We start from the raw sequence: 19,574 nt of genomic DNA, 5'->3' as shown, positions 1-19,574 counted from the left end.
CTGAATTGCAGCAAACTTGATTTACTCTGTATTCCTTTCCTTTTCAGGCTGCAGCGCAGAATCCGGATGCCCTCTGAGCATCCCAACAGCACCCAGCCCATTGCCTTTGATAAGTTTGTATTTCTGCTCACCACGAAACAGAAACAAGCAAAATCAGTACTCAGGACTTGTGGAGACAATAATATTTTAAAGGGTCAGGTTTAGTGGATTAAATTTTTAGCACATATAAGCCTTCATATACAAGAATTTTCTCCACCTCTGAAATTCCATGCCTTGATCTCTTGTGCATCCTTTCTTAGTGCAAATCCTTTAAATAGATTAGATTTAATTACTATTTATTTGATGCCAGAAAGAGATGCTAAAGCAATATTTTGGCAGGCATTAATGAAGTGATTAAAATCTTCTATTTATTCTACACAGATGTAAAAAAATGATGGTCATTTATTTTGCTAATTGATATGAAATAGTGGAAAGACAGAAATCAGAACTTGATTGTACTTTCTTCATTGGACAAAGCAAGAGCTCCATGCAGAGAAAATCCCGTCCTTGAGGAACCTGTATGGTGACAACATGAAGGAGATGAATGAATCAAAAAAGGATGGAGAAGAAAAAGAGAGTATTTTCCCTACATATCTTTCTGGATAACTCCCAGTGATGTTATACGGCTCCAAATTCTTACCTACAATACTGGTTTTCTCTGCAGGCTATTTCTATGTTTCACCACACTTATTATGACATTAACACTTTAATGTACATTCATTTAGTCTTCTCTGCCTTTTCTGGAAAATAAAACCAAACAAAACTCCAAACAAATGAACCCATACCCCCAAAAACAAACCAACTAAACAAAATGCCCTGAACAAACCAACCAAACAAAAAACCCCAAAACTATCTCAGCTCTTCTACTACCTTGACACCTGTAAAATAGCAAACCCTATTTTCACAGAGGAAACCCTTGGGTGTCTCAGAGAAGGCATGTCATGGGTTTAGGCCTTACGTCTCAAAAAGATGCATCACTTTCCCAATACCACATATGTGGAGAGAATGTGACACGGGAAATAGTCAAGTGACAGTGACATTTTATAAGAACTAGTTACAAGCTCCATCTCCACGTTCTTAGAATCTTGGGTAACTTGCATAGTTTACCTGGAAAGCTAAGTTGCACCTTGGGCATGAGATCTGGTAGAGAAACCAGCTGGCAAGAGCATATTTGAACAAGCAGCCACATGAATGAGCTCTCAAACACATCTCTGGCAGCACAATGTGAAATTCTGTGGCTGTGTTAGAACTTCTACCCACATGGTAGAAGCATGGGAATAGATTTCACAGCTTAGTATTCTAGCTAGGGAAGATGAACCCTGCTCTTACAGGTCTTCAGATTAAAAAAATCAGGACTCATGAGACACAAGCTCCTTGCTTGCTTTCTGCTGGTACACGTCAAATAAACCTTGCTCCACAAAAATGCCTAAGTAGGTATTTTATTTGTTGAAATGGGAACTCACTGCAAATTTTGTATGAGCTTCTGACATGCTGCATCTGTAAGCTGCACACCTGGTTTATCCCACATTAAAAGAGGGAAAATAATTTTCATTTATTTGACAGAAGGAGTAACTGATTAATCTAGATATTTAAACAGTTGTCCTGAAGGAAGAATATGAAGTTTTGGTGCATCTTATATATTCTCAAGTCCTTCTTCAGCTTTCTCATGGGCCTCCTTTAGGCACTGGAAGGGCTATGTCCTTCCTAACCTGCTCCCTGGGTGGTCGAAATCCAGGCTGAAGACTAGGGACTGTGAACATGAATATTAAGAACTGTTAATGGCATTGCATCTGTTTTAATCCCTTTTCTGTCAGCCACTCACCTGCTTCACTATCTCCAAGTGCAGTAATTCCTGTGACTTAAAACACCCCACCAGGACATGCTGAAGCAGCTGGAAGAACTTATCTCACTAAGGTTTGTTTAGGGAGTGACCTCTGGAACACAGAAGCTTCATTGTAATGAACTCTGCCCAGCAGAGGCAGAACAGTAAAAGCCAAAAGATGTATAATAAGACTGGGAAAGCTACTAGCACCCAGGAGCTCAGAGATCCAGATCCTGTTTCCTTTCTCTGGCTTCCTAAGTTAGATATGACTTCTGACAACACTGTTAGTTACCAGCAGAGCCTGTGGCATAAAGAATGCACTACAACCTGGAGATTTTTTCCTCTTTTAAGATACTAAACAGGGTAAGTTCCCAGACAAACCCTTAGGGAATTCTGCTTATAAGTGACCTCCAGGCAAAGCATGAACCATTAAACCCTTGCAGTCTGAATGTCCAGCCAGGTTTCTCTTCCCCACCTTGACTGTAACATCCTTATCTGCATGCTGGCAATCTGATGGAGACAATGCTGAAAGCTTTGCCATTGACAAGGTAAATTATGCCCATGTTTTTCCCTTCATCCACAGATTCAGTCATTTTATCCCAGGACCTCATTGGTCCAGCTAAGTGTACCAAGGGTAAATCATAAAATCATGGAAGGGTTTGGGTTGGAAGTGACTTTAAAGATCAGGGATCCAGGGGCAGCCACAGCTTCTCTGCACTTCCTGTGCCAGGGTCACACTACCCAAAAAGGGAAGAATTTCTTTCCAATATCCAATCTAAATCTATTCTGTTTCAGTTTGAAACTGTTCCCTCTTGTCCTGTCACTCCAGGCCCTTGTCAATAGAGTCTCTCCATCTTTCTTCCAGGCTCCCTTCAGGTACTGGAAGTCTGCAATTAGGTCACCTCTTTTCCAAATCCATGCTGACCTTCAAGTCACCTCCTTTTCCTTAAAGTACCCAGAAATGTGTCAAGAAAATTCACACCATGATTTCCTTTTTCAGGGACAGGAGTGAAACTGCCTGGTCTGCAGGTGCCTGAACTGATCCTCTTGACCCTTCAGACAGAAGGTGAAGCATTTGCCCTTTTTTTTCAGCCATTAGTGTTATCTAGAATATAGAAATCCTGAAGGCTACTGAAATAAATGGAATACATAGTTCTTCATGCTCTCTTTAGCCCCCTGGCAAAGAAATTTGCGGCAAAACATATCCACACACAGAGTTCTCATCAAGTCAGCTTTCTGGAGATCAAAGCAAGGGCAGCAGCTTGGGAACTGCCACATCCAACCAGGAGTCAACCATCAGGGAGACAGCGTGCCTCTAGGCATGGATACAGCACAGTAAGGAGCCTTGATTTTGAGTTGGTGAAGGGAAAGGGTTGCTAGTCTAGCTAAATATTTTTAAAATTGAGGCATACTTTATTCACTCTGTTGAAAATTATCACCAGACTGGTTTTTGACCCTATAAAGTTCAGTTACTATAAGCTTTCACTTGTTTTCTTTGAAGAAGGTCGGCGTGTCTTCAGTGGTGCATCACTCTTGTGCTTATCCTAAATTCAAGGAGATTGTGTTGAAGTGGGTGCCACTGAAGAGTTAACAGCAACTTGCCTTGTGTTATTACAATCTGAATTGGGTGAGTTTTGCCAAGTGTTGTGGCTTATTGTTTATATGATTTAGATGAGAGAGAAAACTTAGAGTGATCTCCTCATACATGAAGCTTTGGGATAGTCAGTGTCTGATTGCATCAAGATTTAAAAGCAGGGACTGAGCGTGGGATGTCTGGATGGGACTTCTGGGCACTGCTGCAGTAGAAATAGCAAATATGAATAACAAAATCAAGCACTAACTTGTGGCTTTTTTAAAAATCAAACAAACCTTTGATACTAACTAATTGTGTGTGTACTTTTGATCTCCATTATTTTGTGTCTTCTTCTCATCTTTCTTGTCTATTCTGCCAGTTGTCTCCTTGCATTGCCATCTCATCCTAAAAGTGGGATTTTATAGCTTAGTTTAGGAACAAAGGTCTCTTATTTTGGTTTTGTATCTGCCAAACACTAAAATGTGTTTTCAAGCCTTCAATCTACTGCTGAGCTCAGCAAAACAGGAGCCTGGATCTGGCTCCAAGCTGGGCATTACTGGGATTACAGTTGTGTATAATACTGTGAGTACTTAATCTGTATAATAAAATGTTTACAATGAACAGTCAGTATCTTCCTAGTTGGGAGGGGAAAAAAATGCCTCCCATATATTTTTTTGGCAAAGAAAATATGGGTAAGGACAAGCAAAATGGACTTTTTTCAGGAATTACCTTGACTGCTTTGGTAGAGCTCTAACCGCAGGGCCCTAAAAGGAGGGGAAAGAAATTTCCAAACCCCAAAATACTCTTCCAAAGTAACAATTTACTTTTTTAACTACTTCAGTGTTTTATTTTTATAATTACAGAACTAGAGCTCTAAATTACAGCAAAAATTTCTAGTCAGTGGCCAGTTTCTTCCACAACATTGAAAATCTGCCCTTTGGATGAAGCAATAAAAAGTTATTTAGATTCTCTTTTTTTTAGTGAATGCATCTTGAAAAACTAGGATGTCCAGAGAGCTCTGTACTTGTCTGAAGTTTACATTAGTTTTATTTGTTAAAGATGTATCAAAATCTGCTAAGACATACACATACACACTGTAAGTATCGGTAATTACACCTCCACTCGAAAGTTTCATGATACTTTCTGTAACAGCTCTCAGTCAGACCTTTTAAAATCTTTTTTAGAACTACCTCACTCATTTTTCAGGATGTTCAGGTATAAAGCAGGCTGTGAGAATGCAACAATAGGGAAGCAGGAGGGTAAAAAAAGGGCTTATCATTCTTCAAGTGATAAGCTCACGTTTCAGAAGACCAGGTGAAAACAACTGTGCCTCTTCTAGCCTTGCATGTGTGCCTACACCCAAGGAATTAACCACCTGAAGTATCCACCCACAGATAATTTCAGCACTGGGAAGGGCATCTCAGTACAAAGCGTGACAAAATTCTCAATGGTGGAGGAGGGAAAAACATTTTAATGGCTAGATTTCTGCTTGGGGAGGTTGCTTGCAGAAAGGCAATAATCTGTTCAGAAAGCTGATGTGGCATTTTGATTTATGTATGCAATGATGCAAGTCAGAACCTCACAGTTTTTTAAAGCAATCTCCCTAATATATTTGGCAGTTCTCATGGCTCTGGTAAATGTAATAAAAACAGAAGGTTGGATTTGCCAGAGTAAACTGCAGTAAAGGTGACCTCCAGACAACTTTTAAGCTGTGTGATCCTCTTGAGGATGGATTTTAGGATCAATTGCAGGACACTCAGAAGATCAAAAGCTCTGGATTGTGACTATCAAGATGCACCCTGTGTCACAAGCAGGAGCTCTCTCAGAGGCCCAAAGGACCAGAGTACTCCGCCACTTCTCCCCAGTATTTCAACAACTTTTGTTTTTCTATGTACTAGCCAGGGATCAGGTTTTGAAAGGGAAGTAAAACCAGAAGTTTTAAGATTCTGCCCCACTACCTTTAGGATTTCTTCTTAAACTTCTGTGTTTTGTTGACAACAAAATTTATTTCTTTGCAGGGTGTCTCACTCAACCCACTATACAGGGTCTTCTGACAAAACTGGTCTTAGGTTTCATTATACAGTCACAGTCTGCTGCTACAGAAGAAAAAAATACTGGTAAGGAATGCCAGAGTTCAATTTAGGAAAACAGAAAAGCTTTCTTTAAGAAAAAAATGGAAGAAACAGCTGAGGATAGAATGGAATAAAATCAGACACAAAGGATAAAATTTAAGTTAATTTGAGTTAACTTTACATTGTGTTGAATGACCAAATAGCCAATTCTGCTCTTTGGGTGCTGACTGATGGCTCCATTGCCAACCCACTGCAGAAGAAGACGAGCCTGTGTTCTTAGCTACGATCTGCCGGCCCTCAGAGGGTGTCTGAGGTCAGCTGTCCTCATTCAGCCCCTATTCCAAGCAGAGAACCCACGCCCACAGATGGGCTGTGGAACGTGAGCAGCTCCACTGGTGTCCATAGCGGTTCTGAAGTGCAACAGTCCAAAAAGGAATTGTGCCAACTCGCATACATCAAGAGCCAAGTCCCAGGCTCCAGTAAAATGACAAACATTGTTTAAAAACATATTTGCTGGAGGCCTTGCTGGTGAACAGTTCACTTGGCAAAACTGTGAACACAAGGCATGCTGTGCAGCTGCCTAAAAGCTCAGCTCTCCTGTGTGCCTGAGCAAAACCAGAATCCAGGAGAAATCAGCAGCTTACAAAGGATGCCCAACAGGACCTCTCTAATGATGTTGCTCCATGGCCTTGCTGCCAGCAAAAGCTGCTGGGAAATGGCTCTGATTTCTGCTACTGATGTAAAACTCTCAAGCCTGCATAGGAGAGCTTTTCTCTTCAATGCTCTTTGCTCTTTTCCCTTCCTCTTTGAAAATGCCATGCTGAATTCCTCCATCCCTCTCAGCACACTCCCCCACTTCCTTGACCTTTTCCTTTAGGATATGTAGACAGCAATGGTGGTGATGCTAAGAAGTTTTCTCCTGGCAAGGAGACCTGGAAAGGTGAAACTTTCCAGATGGAGAGATCTCTGATTGGCATAAAAGTAAATTTTGCACATTAGAGAATCTAAAGCTTCCCCTCAGTCACATGAAAAAAATTCTAACATTAGGATACTATTTCCACCTCCAACTTGACACACAAGGCTGAGTTCAGATGCAACCACACGGGAAAAGAGGTGGATGAGAGCAGTACCAATAAAGGCGAATGCAATGGTGCAATAAAGCATTACCAATAAAACAATTACTTCTTGGGTTTAGTAGCTTGCAAACCCAGAAACTGTCTAGTTTGCTTATGCTCCAAGGCTGGAATCAGACAGTACTGGTTTCCCAGATTTAGAAGAGTGATGAACTGCATTTTCATCTCAGTACCCAACACTTTTCCCTGTGTTTAAGTTGCTATCATCTGAAGTTGAAATACTGGCAGGAAAATCAAACTCATACATGTAATTATCCAGAACAAAAAGAAAATCACCAGAATGCCACAGAATTAAAAGGACGGCTTGTAAACTACTTATTTGGGCCCATTACCTCTTTGAAATCTACCTTTCAGGAGACATTCAACCAAAACTAAATGAAGGTACCAAGAGAAATTCCACTGATTCCAGGAACTGGGCCTTGGCTGCAAACCAGAAACTACACAGGCAGAAATGCAAATTCAAGCAACATTATGAAAATCCTTTAAAGTTATGACTCAACTGCAATCTTAGTTTGCTAACTTCCTTATGAGAGTCCCTCTTTCTTCTGTATGACACCCTTGCACATCGAAGAAAAAATATTGTGAAGTTACGGGCTGTAAGTGTCTCAAAATATCACTGCTTATGGAGCACTAAAAATGCATTTCATTTTACAGATGGCAGCAAATGCAGCTTAACCGCAACATCTACGTTGTTACTGGCAAGAGAAAAACCTTATTGTTGATGGTTTTTTTAATTGCATCATTCTCAAGGTACTGCCTGCTCATTTGCTTCAAGGGCTGAACTTTTATTTTGTCATTTATCAGCTGGTGGAATCTTCACTGCAGAATTTTCGCTAACACACAAATCCCTTGAGATACCCACCATTAAATAAAACAAAAATAGCTAGCTTGAAAGACAGTGCCCTTATGCATATGTGTGCATTTGTGCCTATATAAATGTGTATGTGTTAACTGGGCTGCAGAGCACAGTGCTTTTGTGCTGGCTGCATAAAAAGCTTGTCAGTAACATTTCCTTGGACAAAATGAGGTCTCTGACCATAAGAGTTGTCAGACAGCAGCATACTATTAACCACAGTATCTTTACAGATTTATCAGAATAACTGAATATTAATATTTTAACATGTGCACGTCTCTTGTCAGATATCTTATGTGAAACTGAGAAAGTTCTCCTTTGTTTTCAGCTTTTTTAAAACTTTACTGCATGAGCAGCACATGCAATAGTGCACAGTTGGCCATAGGAATTTTCCTGGAATGCTTCTATTTGATGCTCTGTATTCTCTTCTGGAGGTGCTGCTGTATAGATCACCATCTACTTGACATCACAAAGTGATTTTAAGGGGAAAAAAAACCCAGACCAAAAAAAAAAAAACCTCTTCTGAAATCTGATTGATTTATCGTGACCCCAGTCCAGGCCACAAAAAAGGTGCATGAACCCAAGAAGTAAATATAAAGGTGAGGGGCAGCTTTTACAGATTGCTCTGCAGATGGTGAGTATGTGTGTAGAATGACATGAAGACAGAAACCATTAACCCCCGTGCTGTTGCAGCTGAGCAAGAAGATACAGAGAAAGCTGAGCTGTCCAAAATGATCTTGCTTTACCCTTCATACAAGGCACATTTTCTGTACACACACCTTGCAAGGATCAACACTGCTGAGCTGGCAGCTGCTGCTAGGGAGGTGGCCCCTGATTGATGTTGGACTACCCTGATTCATGCTGGGTTTCTCTTTCCAGGGTAAGATGAGGAAACCAACGTGTCAGGTTTTGACACCAAAACATTTTTCTTCACAGAATGATGAACACACTTGAAATTAACTGAGAAGCATTTCTGCTTTCAACAACTTACTAATTTCAGAGCAATCCACCTCATTTCTACACTTTCATATCATACTGTGCTTTTGTTTTTAATTTAGAATCTTATGTCATTTAAACATTCTTAATTCCTTTGTGATTTACTGTGTACCTTTGTACAACTGGAGGAAACTGAAAACTGCAGTCTATTTTAAAAGAATTGACTTTACTACTGTGAATATCCGCAGGAGATGAAGGACTGAAGACAGTTTGCAAAGATGGAGCATTACACTGTGATCTCTCCTTAACAGCAATAAAACTGAGGTTTGAATTCTGTACCATCTGGCAGAGATTGTGACCTGGAGACAAATAGCATCCCCAAGGCTTGCCTGGGTTTCAGCAGCATTGTTTCTTTTAATAAAAGACAATGTACAACACCATTAGGTCATAATCCTTCCTAGAGCTTCCAGTACTGCAAGTTCTGCTTTTAAGGGGCCAGATCAGCAGGAATCATGCTGGTAACACCACAGAACTGCATCTCTAAGTGATCAGAGACTGATGTTTCAGGGAGAGAGTCATGCAGGAGTACAAGGAGAAGCTATGTAATATAAGGGACACAGCTTCTTGCAGTTGGAGATGCTTTTAGGAAGGTCCAGAGCACAAGTCTTAGGAGGAATAGCTTAGAGAGCTGGGGTTGTTTAGCCTGGAAAAAAGAAGGCTCAGGGGGTACCTCATGGCTCTCTACAACTACCTGAAAGGAGGTTTTAACAAAGTAGTGGCCAGTCTCTTCTCCCAGGTAAAAAGTGATAGAATGGAAATGCAACGGTCTTGAGTTGTGTCAGGGAAGGGTTAGATTGGACATCAGGAAAATTTTTTTCACCAAAGGGTTATCAAGCATTGAAACAGGCTGGGAGGGTTGAGTCACCATTCCTGGAGGTATTTAAAAGATGTGAAGATGTGATGCTTAAGAACATGGTTTAGTGATGGATTTGGCAGTTCTGGGTTAACAGCTGGACTGATCATAGGAGTTTTTTGCCAAGATAACTGATTCTATGACTCTATGATTCTATAACTCATTTGTTCTTCAAACACTCAAAGATAAAAAAAAATATTTCAGTCTTGGCCTTGAACACTTCAAGGGATGGGGCATGTACAGAATCAGAGAATCAATTAGGTTGGAAAAGATCTCTGAGATTATTGAGTCCAACCTATGACCTAACACTACTGTGTTCCATCAACCTAAAATCTTCATTAACCCTGATCCAAGTACAAGCCCCTCTACAGTGATCACAGCAGATTTCAGGGATGCTGTTCCAGATGGAGTGACACTGCACCAGTTTGGCATGGAGTGCCTTTATTGGTTATGGTTATGATTGAGGGGGCAAAGTCACAGGAGGTTGGGAAAGATAAATCTGGAATGATTTGCTGAAATTTACTGGGCCTTGCTGGATATTTACTGATAAATACAGCACACTTCACGAGGAAATACTGAAGAGACAAAGGTGTCTGACAGCACTGCCCATCCCAATGTGCAGGTCCAGACAAAGTTTTGCAGGGAAGAGAAGGTCTGTCTGTAGCATCCACTAACTGGATGGGTTAACTGTGGTTGGATGACAGCAAAAAGCAGCAGCATTTTACAGTCATACCCAATTCCCCATTTTCAGCAGCCTCATTCACAGCCTCCCCATTTTATCTCTGAATTATCAGAGACATTAATAAGAGCCTTTTCCACAAGAGCCTTTTCCACTCCCCACTTTGTCTGACCTTTCTAATTAGGAATACTGAACAAATGTATCTGAGAAACAGCCTGGCAGCAGCAAGCAGCCTTGGTTCACTGAATTCAGGGCATGGAAAATGTTCTGCTCTCCCAGGGACAACGGGAAAGCTACAATTGGTGACTCAGCATTAGCCCGGTAACTGCTCTCCAGGGAATCGAAGACAACCCCTCCAAGCATTCCTGCCTATTTTTGTGCACAGAGGGATCAGACAGCAAAAAATGCTCCTTGAAGCAATTCCTTACCTCTGACAAAGACGTATCTCCTATCAACTAACAATTATAAAGCCCTGTCAAGCTTTGCCTCACGATCCACATCCAGGCAGCAGCCCATACTGAGATCCGGGGTTTTTTGTAAAACAGATGTGCTCTGTGCAAGGCAGACGTGGCATTTCATTAAGCACAGGGTAATAGCTTGATTCCCTTAGGGACTTGCTGCTGGAAAACAGAACATCTCCTTTCATAAACAGGCAAGGTCATCATGTTTGTTTTGGATTTGATACTGAGATAATAGAGTATCTGTTCATTATACACTGAATATTAATGCACTAATGCACCTGCATGTGCACAAAGGAAAGCAGCCTTATATTAAATTTCAATGCCTATTCAGCTACAGAATGCAGTCAAAGAATTCTGATTTATGCCCAAACTATTTTCTGTATTTTCCTTTCCATGTTGGATTCAGAAGTTGAAAAATTCCAAGTAACCAACTGCTGAAAAGCACAAACTAAGTTATTTCGCCTGATCACACTGTATCACCCTTTTGTAACCCACAGCTCCTCTTGTATTTAACAGGAGTCATCTTCCAGCAGATTCACATGTACACACTGTGAAGAAGACAGGGCACGAATGTGACACCTCAGTGTTTAAACCCCTGTAGATATAATGATAAAAGCCACACAAATTTCACAGAGATATATGAAAAGCGATCAAAATTCTAGGCAAGTTCTTTCAAAATATTTCTAAGTACTATCAAAAATCAGGAGTCCCCACAGGACCTTACCTGAAGAACCTAAACATTATACAACTAATTTTAACCAATCTGCTTCACTCTGATCTTACTTCATCCCAAATACTCATTTTATCTCTTTGCTCAGAATATTTATAAGTTGGCAACCTGTATTTCTCTGCTCCTTCGGTTCTTGGAATACTTACTTTCTGGATGTGCAAACAAGAAAATCCAGAAGCCAATACTAGGTCAAAGTTAAATGTAAAAGGAGGAGTTACTTGCAAACTGAATGTGTCATGGGTCAGTAGAGAAGATTACACAGGGTAGGATATGAAAGAAAAAATAAAGTATGTTCTCCTAAACCTAGTACAAATACCATTCTGCATTAAATCAGTAGTTTGTGGGGAAAGGAATAATTACTCACTAGAGTTTAGAAATTATAAAGGTACACATAAATAGCATACATAAATACGAGAAAGGATTTTATTCTGAAGCTTCCTGTGCTTACTCCAATATATCTCATCAGAGATTGTGATCAGAAATTTCAAATGCGAATGTTGTCTGAAGATTTGGAACAAAGTTTTGGTGCATTTTTATTTGTTATATGCCTCAGGGATTTCCCAAACTGGAGCACGAAAACCAGAACAGTAAATGAAAGGGCCGTCTCTAGACTGTGATCAACTAGAAAAGATCTGCAAAAATGTTAAGAGTAATGTTTCCTGCCCTCCTCGTCTGTCATTAAATTAACATCTACTGGAATTAACAGTTTCATTTTTAGAAAAAAAAATCTCCAAGGGTGTCAACATTTGTACATGACCATCCCCTTTGAGGAGTAGGGTTGTTGCCTTAGGCAAAGATTTTTGAGTCATTTTAAAATTATCAGCATCAGAAAGACACCTTCTTCCTTAAGAGGACCTGGATGACTTGTGAAAGTTTTTTTTCTTCCAAGGGCTGCAGCAGCCTAACTTAGAGCTCTGCCTTCTCCTTTTCTTCATTTGACACACATTGGAGCAGGCTGCCAAAGGTTCAAGTAGAGGTTATCATGTCCTGTTTGCTGTTGGCAAGTCTAAAACTGCTGACACATGCTAGGAAGAAAAATAGGTACATCTAATACAGCTGCAACAATAAAAAAGCTACTAGGGAACCCCACCTAGAGCTAATAATACCTCCAAGCTGTGCTGCCCAACTGAAGAGATAAGCCAGCAGCATTTATACATAAAATGCAAACAGACCTTACCTTGATAAATACTTAGGTTTATCATTTCCTCAAGTGTTTTAAAACACAAAAGGCAAAAACACACCACACTTGGGATTTTTTCACATTATCCACTGAGATGAAAGCTGGGGGTGGACTTGGCAGTGTGAGGTTAAGGGTTGGACTCAAAGACCTTGAGGGTCTTTTCCAACCTAAATCATTCTATGATAGACTTGCAAAAAGCAACAAATGTGACTGTTTCCTTTTATATTACTCACAAATTTTCCTGAATGTGAAAACAATCTATCCTCTGTTAAAAACACACCAAAACCAAACGAACTCTGTTCTTGGGACATACATAAGATTTTCCTAGCTTAATGCCTCAAAACATTAAAAGGAAAAAAGCATGTTTTCTGCCAGACCTATTTGTCTCGAAGTCACCTATTTTATCTCTAACTTCTGCAGAAGGAAAAGGATTCTTCCAGTCAAGTCTTGTTCAAACTTTTAAACCAATACTCCATAAAGATATGTTGGCATTTCTCAGGTTAATTCCAGTAATTCCTTGCCTGATAGGGCCAGATCTGTCCCTTCCTCTCATTTCACATCAGCTATGTACAAATTCACACTATCAACAGGCATGAGCTTGAACTCCGGCATTTATCATAGCTGGAGGAGTGTGAGCAAGTTCACAACCTCACCACTGGCTTCAGATCCAGAGGATCTTGAGAATCTTGAGAGCCTCAGGCCAAGTCAGTGTCTCCTTACAAATGCTTACATTAAATACCGTAAAGGGCTTTGACACCCTTCTTGCCACTATAGATTTTTTCACTGGTATGGCAAACTAAACAGGATCAAGACACATGGGTGGAGGTCATGGAAAATGGGAAGTGAAAAGATTACATTTACAGTGTAAAATGCTGTGGTACCCATCAAAATCAGACATACACAGGTTTGTTCATGTAAAATTCTTCTGTCTGTTTTAGACACAGTAAAAATACACAGTTGTTACAGCAGAAGTCAGCATTTTGCTCCTGATGAACTGAGCCCTTTGCCTCATCCTGCTAAATGGATTTCAGATTAGATTCCAGAATAAACCATATGGACTTACCTTACATTTCAACATGTTGGCCACTCTCTCTTGCATTGACTGTCCAGCCTTTGGTCTGACAAGAATATAAACTGCTTTCACTTCAGGGCTGGAGCGCAGAAGTTTTTCCACAAGTACTTTACCCATGAAACCTGTAGCTCCTGTGATAAGTACAGTCTTCCCATTGTAATAAGCTGAGACTGAAGACATGGTGCTTTCTCGTTCTGTCCCTTCCTGCAGCAGGTACCTGAGAAAATGCAGAAATAAAGCTTTAAAAGCTTTTGGGATAACCTTTTTAGTCACCTAGGTCAATTCAAATTAGTTCAGTCAATGACAATTTTAAAAATGATTTTTTAAAGAAAGGCTTTATTGCTCTAAAAATCTGAGAAGCTTAAAAAAATCAAGCTCAGCCTTATCCTCCACATGACACACAGCTGCACACAGAGGTCAAACACAGCTCATGCTGTCCAAGGCTCCCAGCAGGAGATGCTCACTGCAGTGCTGACAGTGTTTATCTGCTACTGTGAAGTGGCAGCCATGAAGATATGCAGCTATCCCTACAAGACAAAGGAGAAAGAAATTTCCTCACAAACACCGCTGTGTTTGCCACTTCAATTCCACTGCGCCTATGGCATTCCTTGTCAGCCATCACTCATCAACATGCTCAGTCTTTTCCTGTTGCCCTGGCTTGGAATAACACCATGAAGAAAGCTCTTCTTCATGGAACACAGTGCAGTGACATTGCTCTGCACAACTGCAAGACCACGTGCAGGTCACAACCCTTCATGAGCTGCTATGGTCAGAATTCATCCCAGTTCACTCTAAGGAGTGTAGACATGATAGGCTCCCCTACAGAGATCCACTGAGATGGACCAGGCTCCCACATGATCTGTCCCAGTTAAATATTTTAATTAGATGCAATGGTTTCAGGCCTGAATGTTCCCAGCCATCCTGATTCAAACTCTTAAGTTGATTAAATGCAAACAAAGCTGGACTGAATCCTCTTAGAAAAGCCCTTCTTCGCCTATTAGCCTAACAGAGGCAAAACAACCATCTTTGAAGTGGGGCAGACCACAGCAAGCACAAAGGAAGGAAAAAGCTGTACACACTGTAAGGAAAAAGCTCACGATAAACACCAGTAAATGTTTTGAAAAAAGCCTACTGAATTTGAAACAAAAAGAAACAAGAATAGTAGAATGCTGCCAATCACCTATTCAAGAATCAGAATGATGATCTTCAAGTATCCCAGAAAAACTCTTCCAGCAGAAACTTCAGAGACACAAACTAGGGAGTCAAACCTAACAAAGTATTACTTTTCTTTCCCAGTGCTGCCTGGGACCACAGCACACAGCATCAAACAAATTAAAATCCCCAAATTTCTTTATCCATGACAAATCTTCAGGTGTAGAATCCAGTTTAGAAAGTGGGTCAAGCAGAATAACCTCTCAGGGACACTATTTTACAAACTAATACCTGTGGGTATTCTGGCTCAGTGAATTTGGTTATTAGCCTACTTTCAGATGTCATCAAGATTGTAACTTAGATGAATACAGAAGGCTCATTTAGGCCTATTAAAAACCTGTTCTTATTAAAGAGCTGGCCACTTGGGAAGTTAAATCAACAGGTTAAAACTACTGGATAATTAACTTATTTATAACAAAATGTCACATCTTGTTCCGGTTCAGAAAAACTGACTCATACTGGAAGACAGGAACTTGCAGAGTTCCAAGGAGCATGTGAAAAGTGTGTAGGGCCAGAAGAAAGTTGTGTTTAGCCAGATGAAGGCAAAAGATCTCAGACCCTTGGCATCACACATGCCCTGAAATGTAGAAAAATGAAGGAGAGAAGTCCTTAGTCACTAGAGGCCATACCAATCTCAGTGAACAACAGGAAAAAAAATATAAGAACCACTTCCAGCCACTGGATACTTGCTTTGAATTAGTATCCAGAAGATCATATTGCCCAAACAATGGTACATTTATAGAGTACTTAGCACCACAAGCTTGAAGATTACCAGAGGAGTTACTCTCCTTCCCACACTTCAGAAGTAAAGAGCATTTCCAACCTGCATCACTAAGAATTGCTGTTTTGCCTTAAGATTTGTAGAGTACTGCACAAATAACTGTGAAAGGCTTCCACGTGTGGACATCAATTTATTATGTTGTTTCATTTGGGTTCCCTGCTTCAGTTATCTAAAAAGGGCTTCATTTGTTGTGGCCAGATGTTCAATGCCTGCTAAAATAATAAAGTAAACGAATCACACTACGTTGAAGTGTCCCTATAATTAACCATGCAGCCATGTTTCACTAAGCATTTCTGATAAGGACTACATGCACATAAGTGACAGTTCTTCTCCATCTAGTCTGAGACCATTTTGAATATCTGAGTCCAAAAAAACCCAAAAATTTCATCTGCCAAGCCATTCTTGCATGATGAAAATGGAAGTACCAAACATAGCCACTGAAAAAACAATCTTTCAAGGCAATCTGCTGTTACTCTTGATTACTGGCTTATCCTCCTAGGGTTAAAAGAAAAGGGAAGAAACATCCCATTCTTTCTATTTTCCACAATAAAGCAGTGCAAATTAGGCAGCCTAGAGTTAGTAGGGCAAATTTCAGAGTTGGATCCAGTTATTTGGCCTCATCCCAAATAAAAAGCCACAAAGAATGAGATGGTGTTTGCCTGTTATGGGAGCAGATTCATGTCTCTTTGCAGTACATTTACTTTTCTATTTCCTAAGTGAGCTTCAGAAGAAATTATAAAAATATTGTACTCATCTGATGCCATGTTAATTATCAGGAAAAAAAATATGTGGATTTGTTTAATGCACACAAACAAATTCATGTTTTGAGATCGTGACACAGAAGCCAGAATGCTGCAATTTGGTATGTTCAGACAGATCCCTGAATCTCCACTGGTCAAGCAAATTTAAAGCAGCTTTTATTACATTTCAGGTTCAAAGGCAGATTCCAGTTTATATTCAGAATTGCTAAGATATTTTCCTTTCAACTTGATCTTGATTTTTTTTATTTTGTACAACTATTTTTGATTTTTTAAATGTTTTTAAGAGTGTGATTAATTTTTCTCTGTTTTTATTGAATTTCCTTGGCCTTTGTAAAGAAAGTACTAAAGAACGTATGGAGATTTTAAGGAACCAGAGGATTTCTGAGGTCAAAGGGTGTAACCCAAGTAATGCCTCTTAACCCAAGTAATACCTGCTAACTTGACCCTTTGGAGGTCTACTTCAAACCAGGGAGAACTACATGCATGCCTTTTTGGCTTTTTACATTCAAGTTGTTTCCTGCAGAAGGTTATACTTGGTCTTTCATCTTAAGGAATAAATAGCCAATATTGAGCACTGACTATTTTCCAGTCAATTAAACTACAAGGCATTAAGTGCCTGGTAGAACTACTTGAACTATGGTCAGAAGTTGCAGAGAGACGACCCTTAGTGAGGTAAAGAATATTTCATAGGCTGAGGTTCCTGGCTCTTCCAAATCTGACTGGAGGTGAGAAAGCCATTGAATTGTGGAGAAAAGCCCATGCAAGAGCTTCCTGAAGCCCAGTTCAACTGAGTATATACAGGCAACTCAGATGCTTTAAGCACTAACTGGAGCAGGACTGCAATCTCTGATGCCACCTGAATTACTGAGCGCAGCATCTCTGCAGCAGCACAAATCTCTCTGATGCTGACTCATTTCCAGCCAGAGCATGAAAAGCCCACGAGCCAGGAATCCCACTGAGCCAGGAATCCCACTGAGCACCTCTGCAGACAGAAGTGCACAAGCTGTTCTGAGGGTACTGCTGCCTCTCACAGTCTCCTCTGGATCAAAGAGAAAGGATGGGCTACAGTGCTGCATTACAAAGACATGCTCTTGTGCCAAAGGACAAGCAAAGGGAAAGGTGGGAATCCTAATCTTACCAACTTAATGCTTCCCCCCTGCAAAAGACAACCCTTGTATCCTCAGCTGAATAGCACAGAACCTCCCCCACCAAGAGCAGGCACGACTGAGCTAATATTTAACAGAACAACTACTCCACATCCTCATCTTCCATGCATTTTGGTGATGCCAAATCTGCATCCAGATTGCACTGGTGTGATGCAGAGGGTTGGTTGCTACCAGAGCCAGAGAGATGGGAAAGGAAATGTGGACCTGAACCTCACTGAATGCTGCCACTGCCACTGCCCACGGCAGCCCCATGGCTGCAGGGGGTCAAGGAGGGACAGCAAAAGGGAGCATGAGCAATGGAGGTGGACTGAGGTGAATATTTCAGTATGGTTTGGATCACTGCCCTGTTCAAACAAGACAGCAGCCATTTCAGAAGCTTATCTATTGAGATACTTGTCTTTTCAACTCAACTGCATAAAATGAAAAAAAAATTTATTTTTGTGCAAGAGCAAAGGACCATATGCCTATAAATGTACATCCAGGTTCAAAAATGGTATCTCTGACATCTCCTTGTACTTAGACTAGTTTTGATAAGCTTTTTCTTGCACAACTTTACGCAGGGATGTAATTTCCATAAAGAAGAGGATCAGCCTCTTCAGATGAGTCTTTCAGGCATCATATTCAACGTAATGAACCGGCTTCAACCAAAATTACACTTAATGACAAGCAATAGGTTTTGGAAAAAATGCTACAGACAGCAAGAGTCCTTTAAGACAAAATAATTTTTGGCCACTTTCTGAAAATAAATTTTTCATCTTGGGTGAAAATATCCAATCATACATAAGACAGTTTTCTTTAATCAGGATTCTAAAAGAGTTATAATCAACCTGGAACATGCAGAGAAAGAAAGAAGAACTTGTATAGCTGAGGTCAGAAAGAGCAATGTAAAGTGATCACAGACTATTTCTGTCTCATCAATTTACTTCCTCAGTCTATTAATTATTCTCTGAGTTTTAAATGGTCTGAGCACTGGGGATGCCTGAACAATACATCTTCATAAAATTATTTTGTTTTTTACATTTTGTCCCAGAATGTATTACAGAGACTCTCCAAAGTAGGCAAGTAATTATAATACATTAAAGTAATTATTTCCAATATGGGTTTTTAGCCTGAAAGCATTTATTGTTTGTTTAATCATCAGAAAATAAATACACACCACGCATGCTAGAAATAGCTGAAATAGTGACTTGTTTTACATCATACTGACTTAACTCCTGGCTCCTCAGTAACAGCAGGAGATGGTCACTTTGCTCCTTTGATTTCATTTTCTGGGCCAAACTCACAACCAGAGACATTCCAGTGCAATGGCCAATGTTTCAACAAGGATTAACATGAATTAACTTAGATTTGAGCCTTTGGATTTAAAATATTTCCTGCATTTTCAGTAAGAAGCAACAGTGAATCAGAGCAGAAAATGGCAGTAGTTCGACACTGCACACGATTTGTGACAACAGCGCTGCTGACACAAACAAGCAGAAAGTACCAGCAAGGAGGCACTGAAGTTACATAATGCATTTCCAAAGGTCTTTAGGCACAAAAAGATTTGTGTAGCCTGTGAAGTCAGGGAGATTTTACTGGTGACAGAAAATGAAGCAAAGAGGATGATAAAATGGCTGTTCTACAGAAAAATTAAAAGTTCCTTACAGCTTGTTGAACTTCCACAGTTATTTAACATCACCTAACAGCAACAACAAAGATAAAACTCCTCTCATTTAGCTACAGAATTAAAAGGAAGGCCATAATCCACCCTTTGTACAGGCACTGTAGAAGCTAAAGCAGCATAAAGAAATAAAACCCTGCGATGCAAAGATGGGCACATTTACAGCCAGACTGAACTCCTGATGATAATCCTCTTTGCAAAAGAAATTTTGCTTCAAGCAATTTACACCAAATATAAATGTTGTTGTTAGAAGCCTGAAGGTTAAATCACTTTTCTCCAGCTAATACATTTCAAATAATTTTTTGTTTGCCAACAGTAGCAATTCAAATCCATAACAGCATCCCCAAGTAGCAACATGCAAGGAGAAATTCATTGCTCCCTGAAACCTTTCATGCCTTGAAAAACCACACTAGTTTCTCAATCCATTTTAATTTATTGCAGTTAAATCTAAAGAGACACAGACGTGTGACACCATAATTAAGAGGTGGAGACAACAAGCAGCATGCACAGCCGGATCCTGCAAACTGCTGA

The 19,574-nt window shown here is 40.1% G+C and overlaps 1 protein-coding gene across 2 annotated transcripts in view; it reads right to left on the bottom strand.

Moving 5' to 3' along the window:
- Positions 1-19,574, bottom strand: part of LOC121354766 (fatty acyl-CoA reductase 1-like) — a 112,966-nt gene that overhangs the window by 48,358 nt on the left and 45,034 nt on the right. For both annotated transcript variants that reach the window (XM_041469619.1, XM_041469617.1), the window contains exon 2: positions 13,455-13,680. In XM_041469619.1, coding sequence (XP_041325553.1) covers positions 13,455-13,643 — 189 coding nt within the window. In that variant the 5' untranslated portion in view covers positions 13,644-13,680. The remainder of the gene's footprint in view (positions 1-13,454; positions 13,681-19,574) is intronic.

The sequence above is a fragment of the Pyrgilauda ruficollis genome, unplaced genomic scaffold (genome assembly GCF_017590135.1).
Source record: "Pyrgilauda ruficollis isolate IOZ18807 unplaced genomic scaffold, ASM1759013v1 scaffold238, whole genome shotgun sequence".
In the NCBI taxonomy this organism is placed as follows: Eukaryota; Metazoa; Chordata; class Aves; order Passeriformes; family Passeridae; genus Pyrgilauda; species Pyrgilauda ruficollis.
This window is presented reverse-complemented; position numbering and strand designations above follow the sequence as displayed.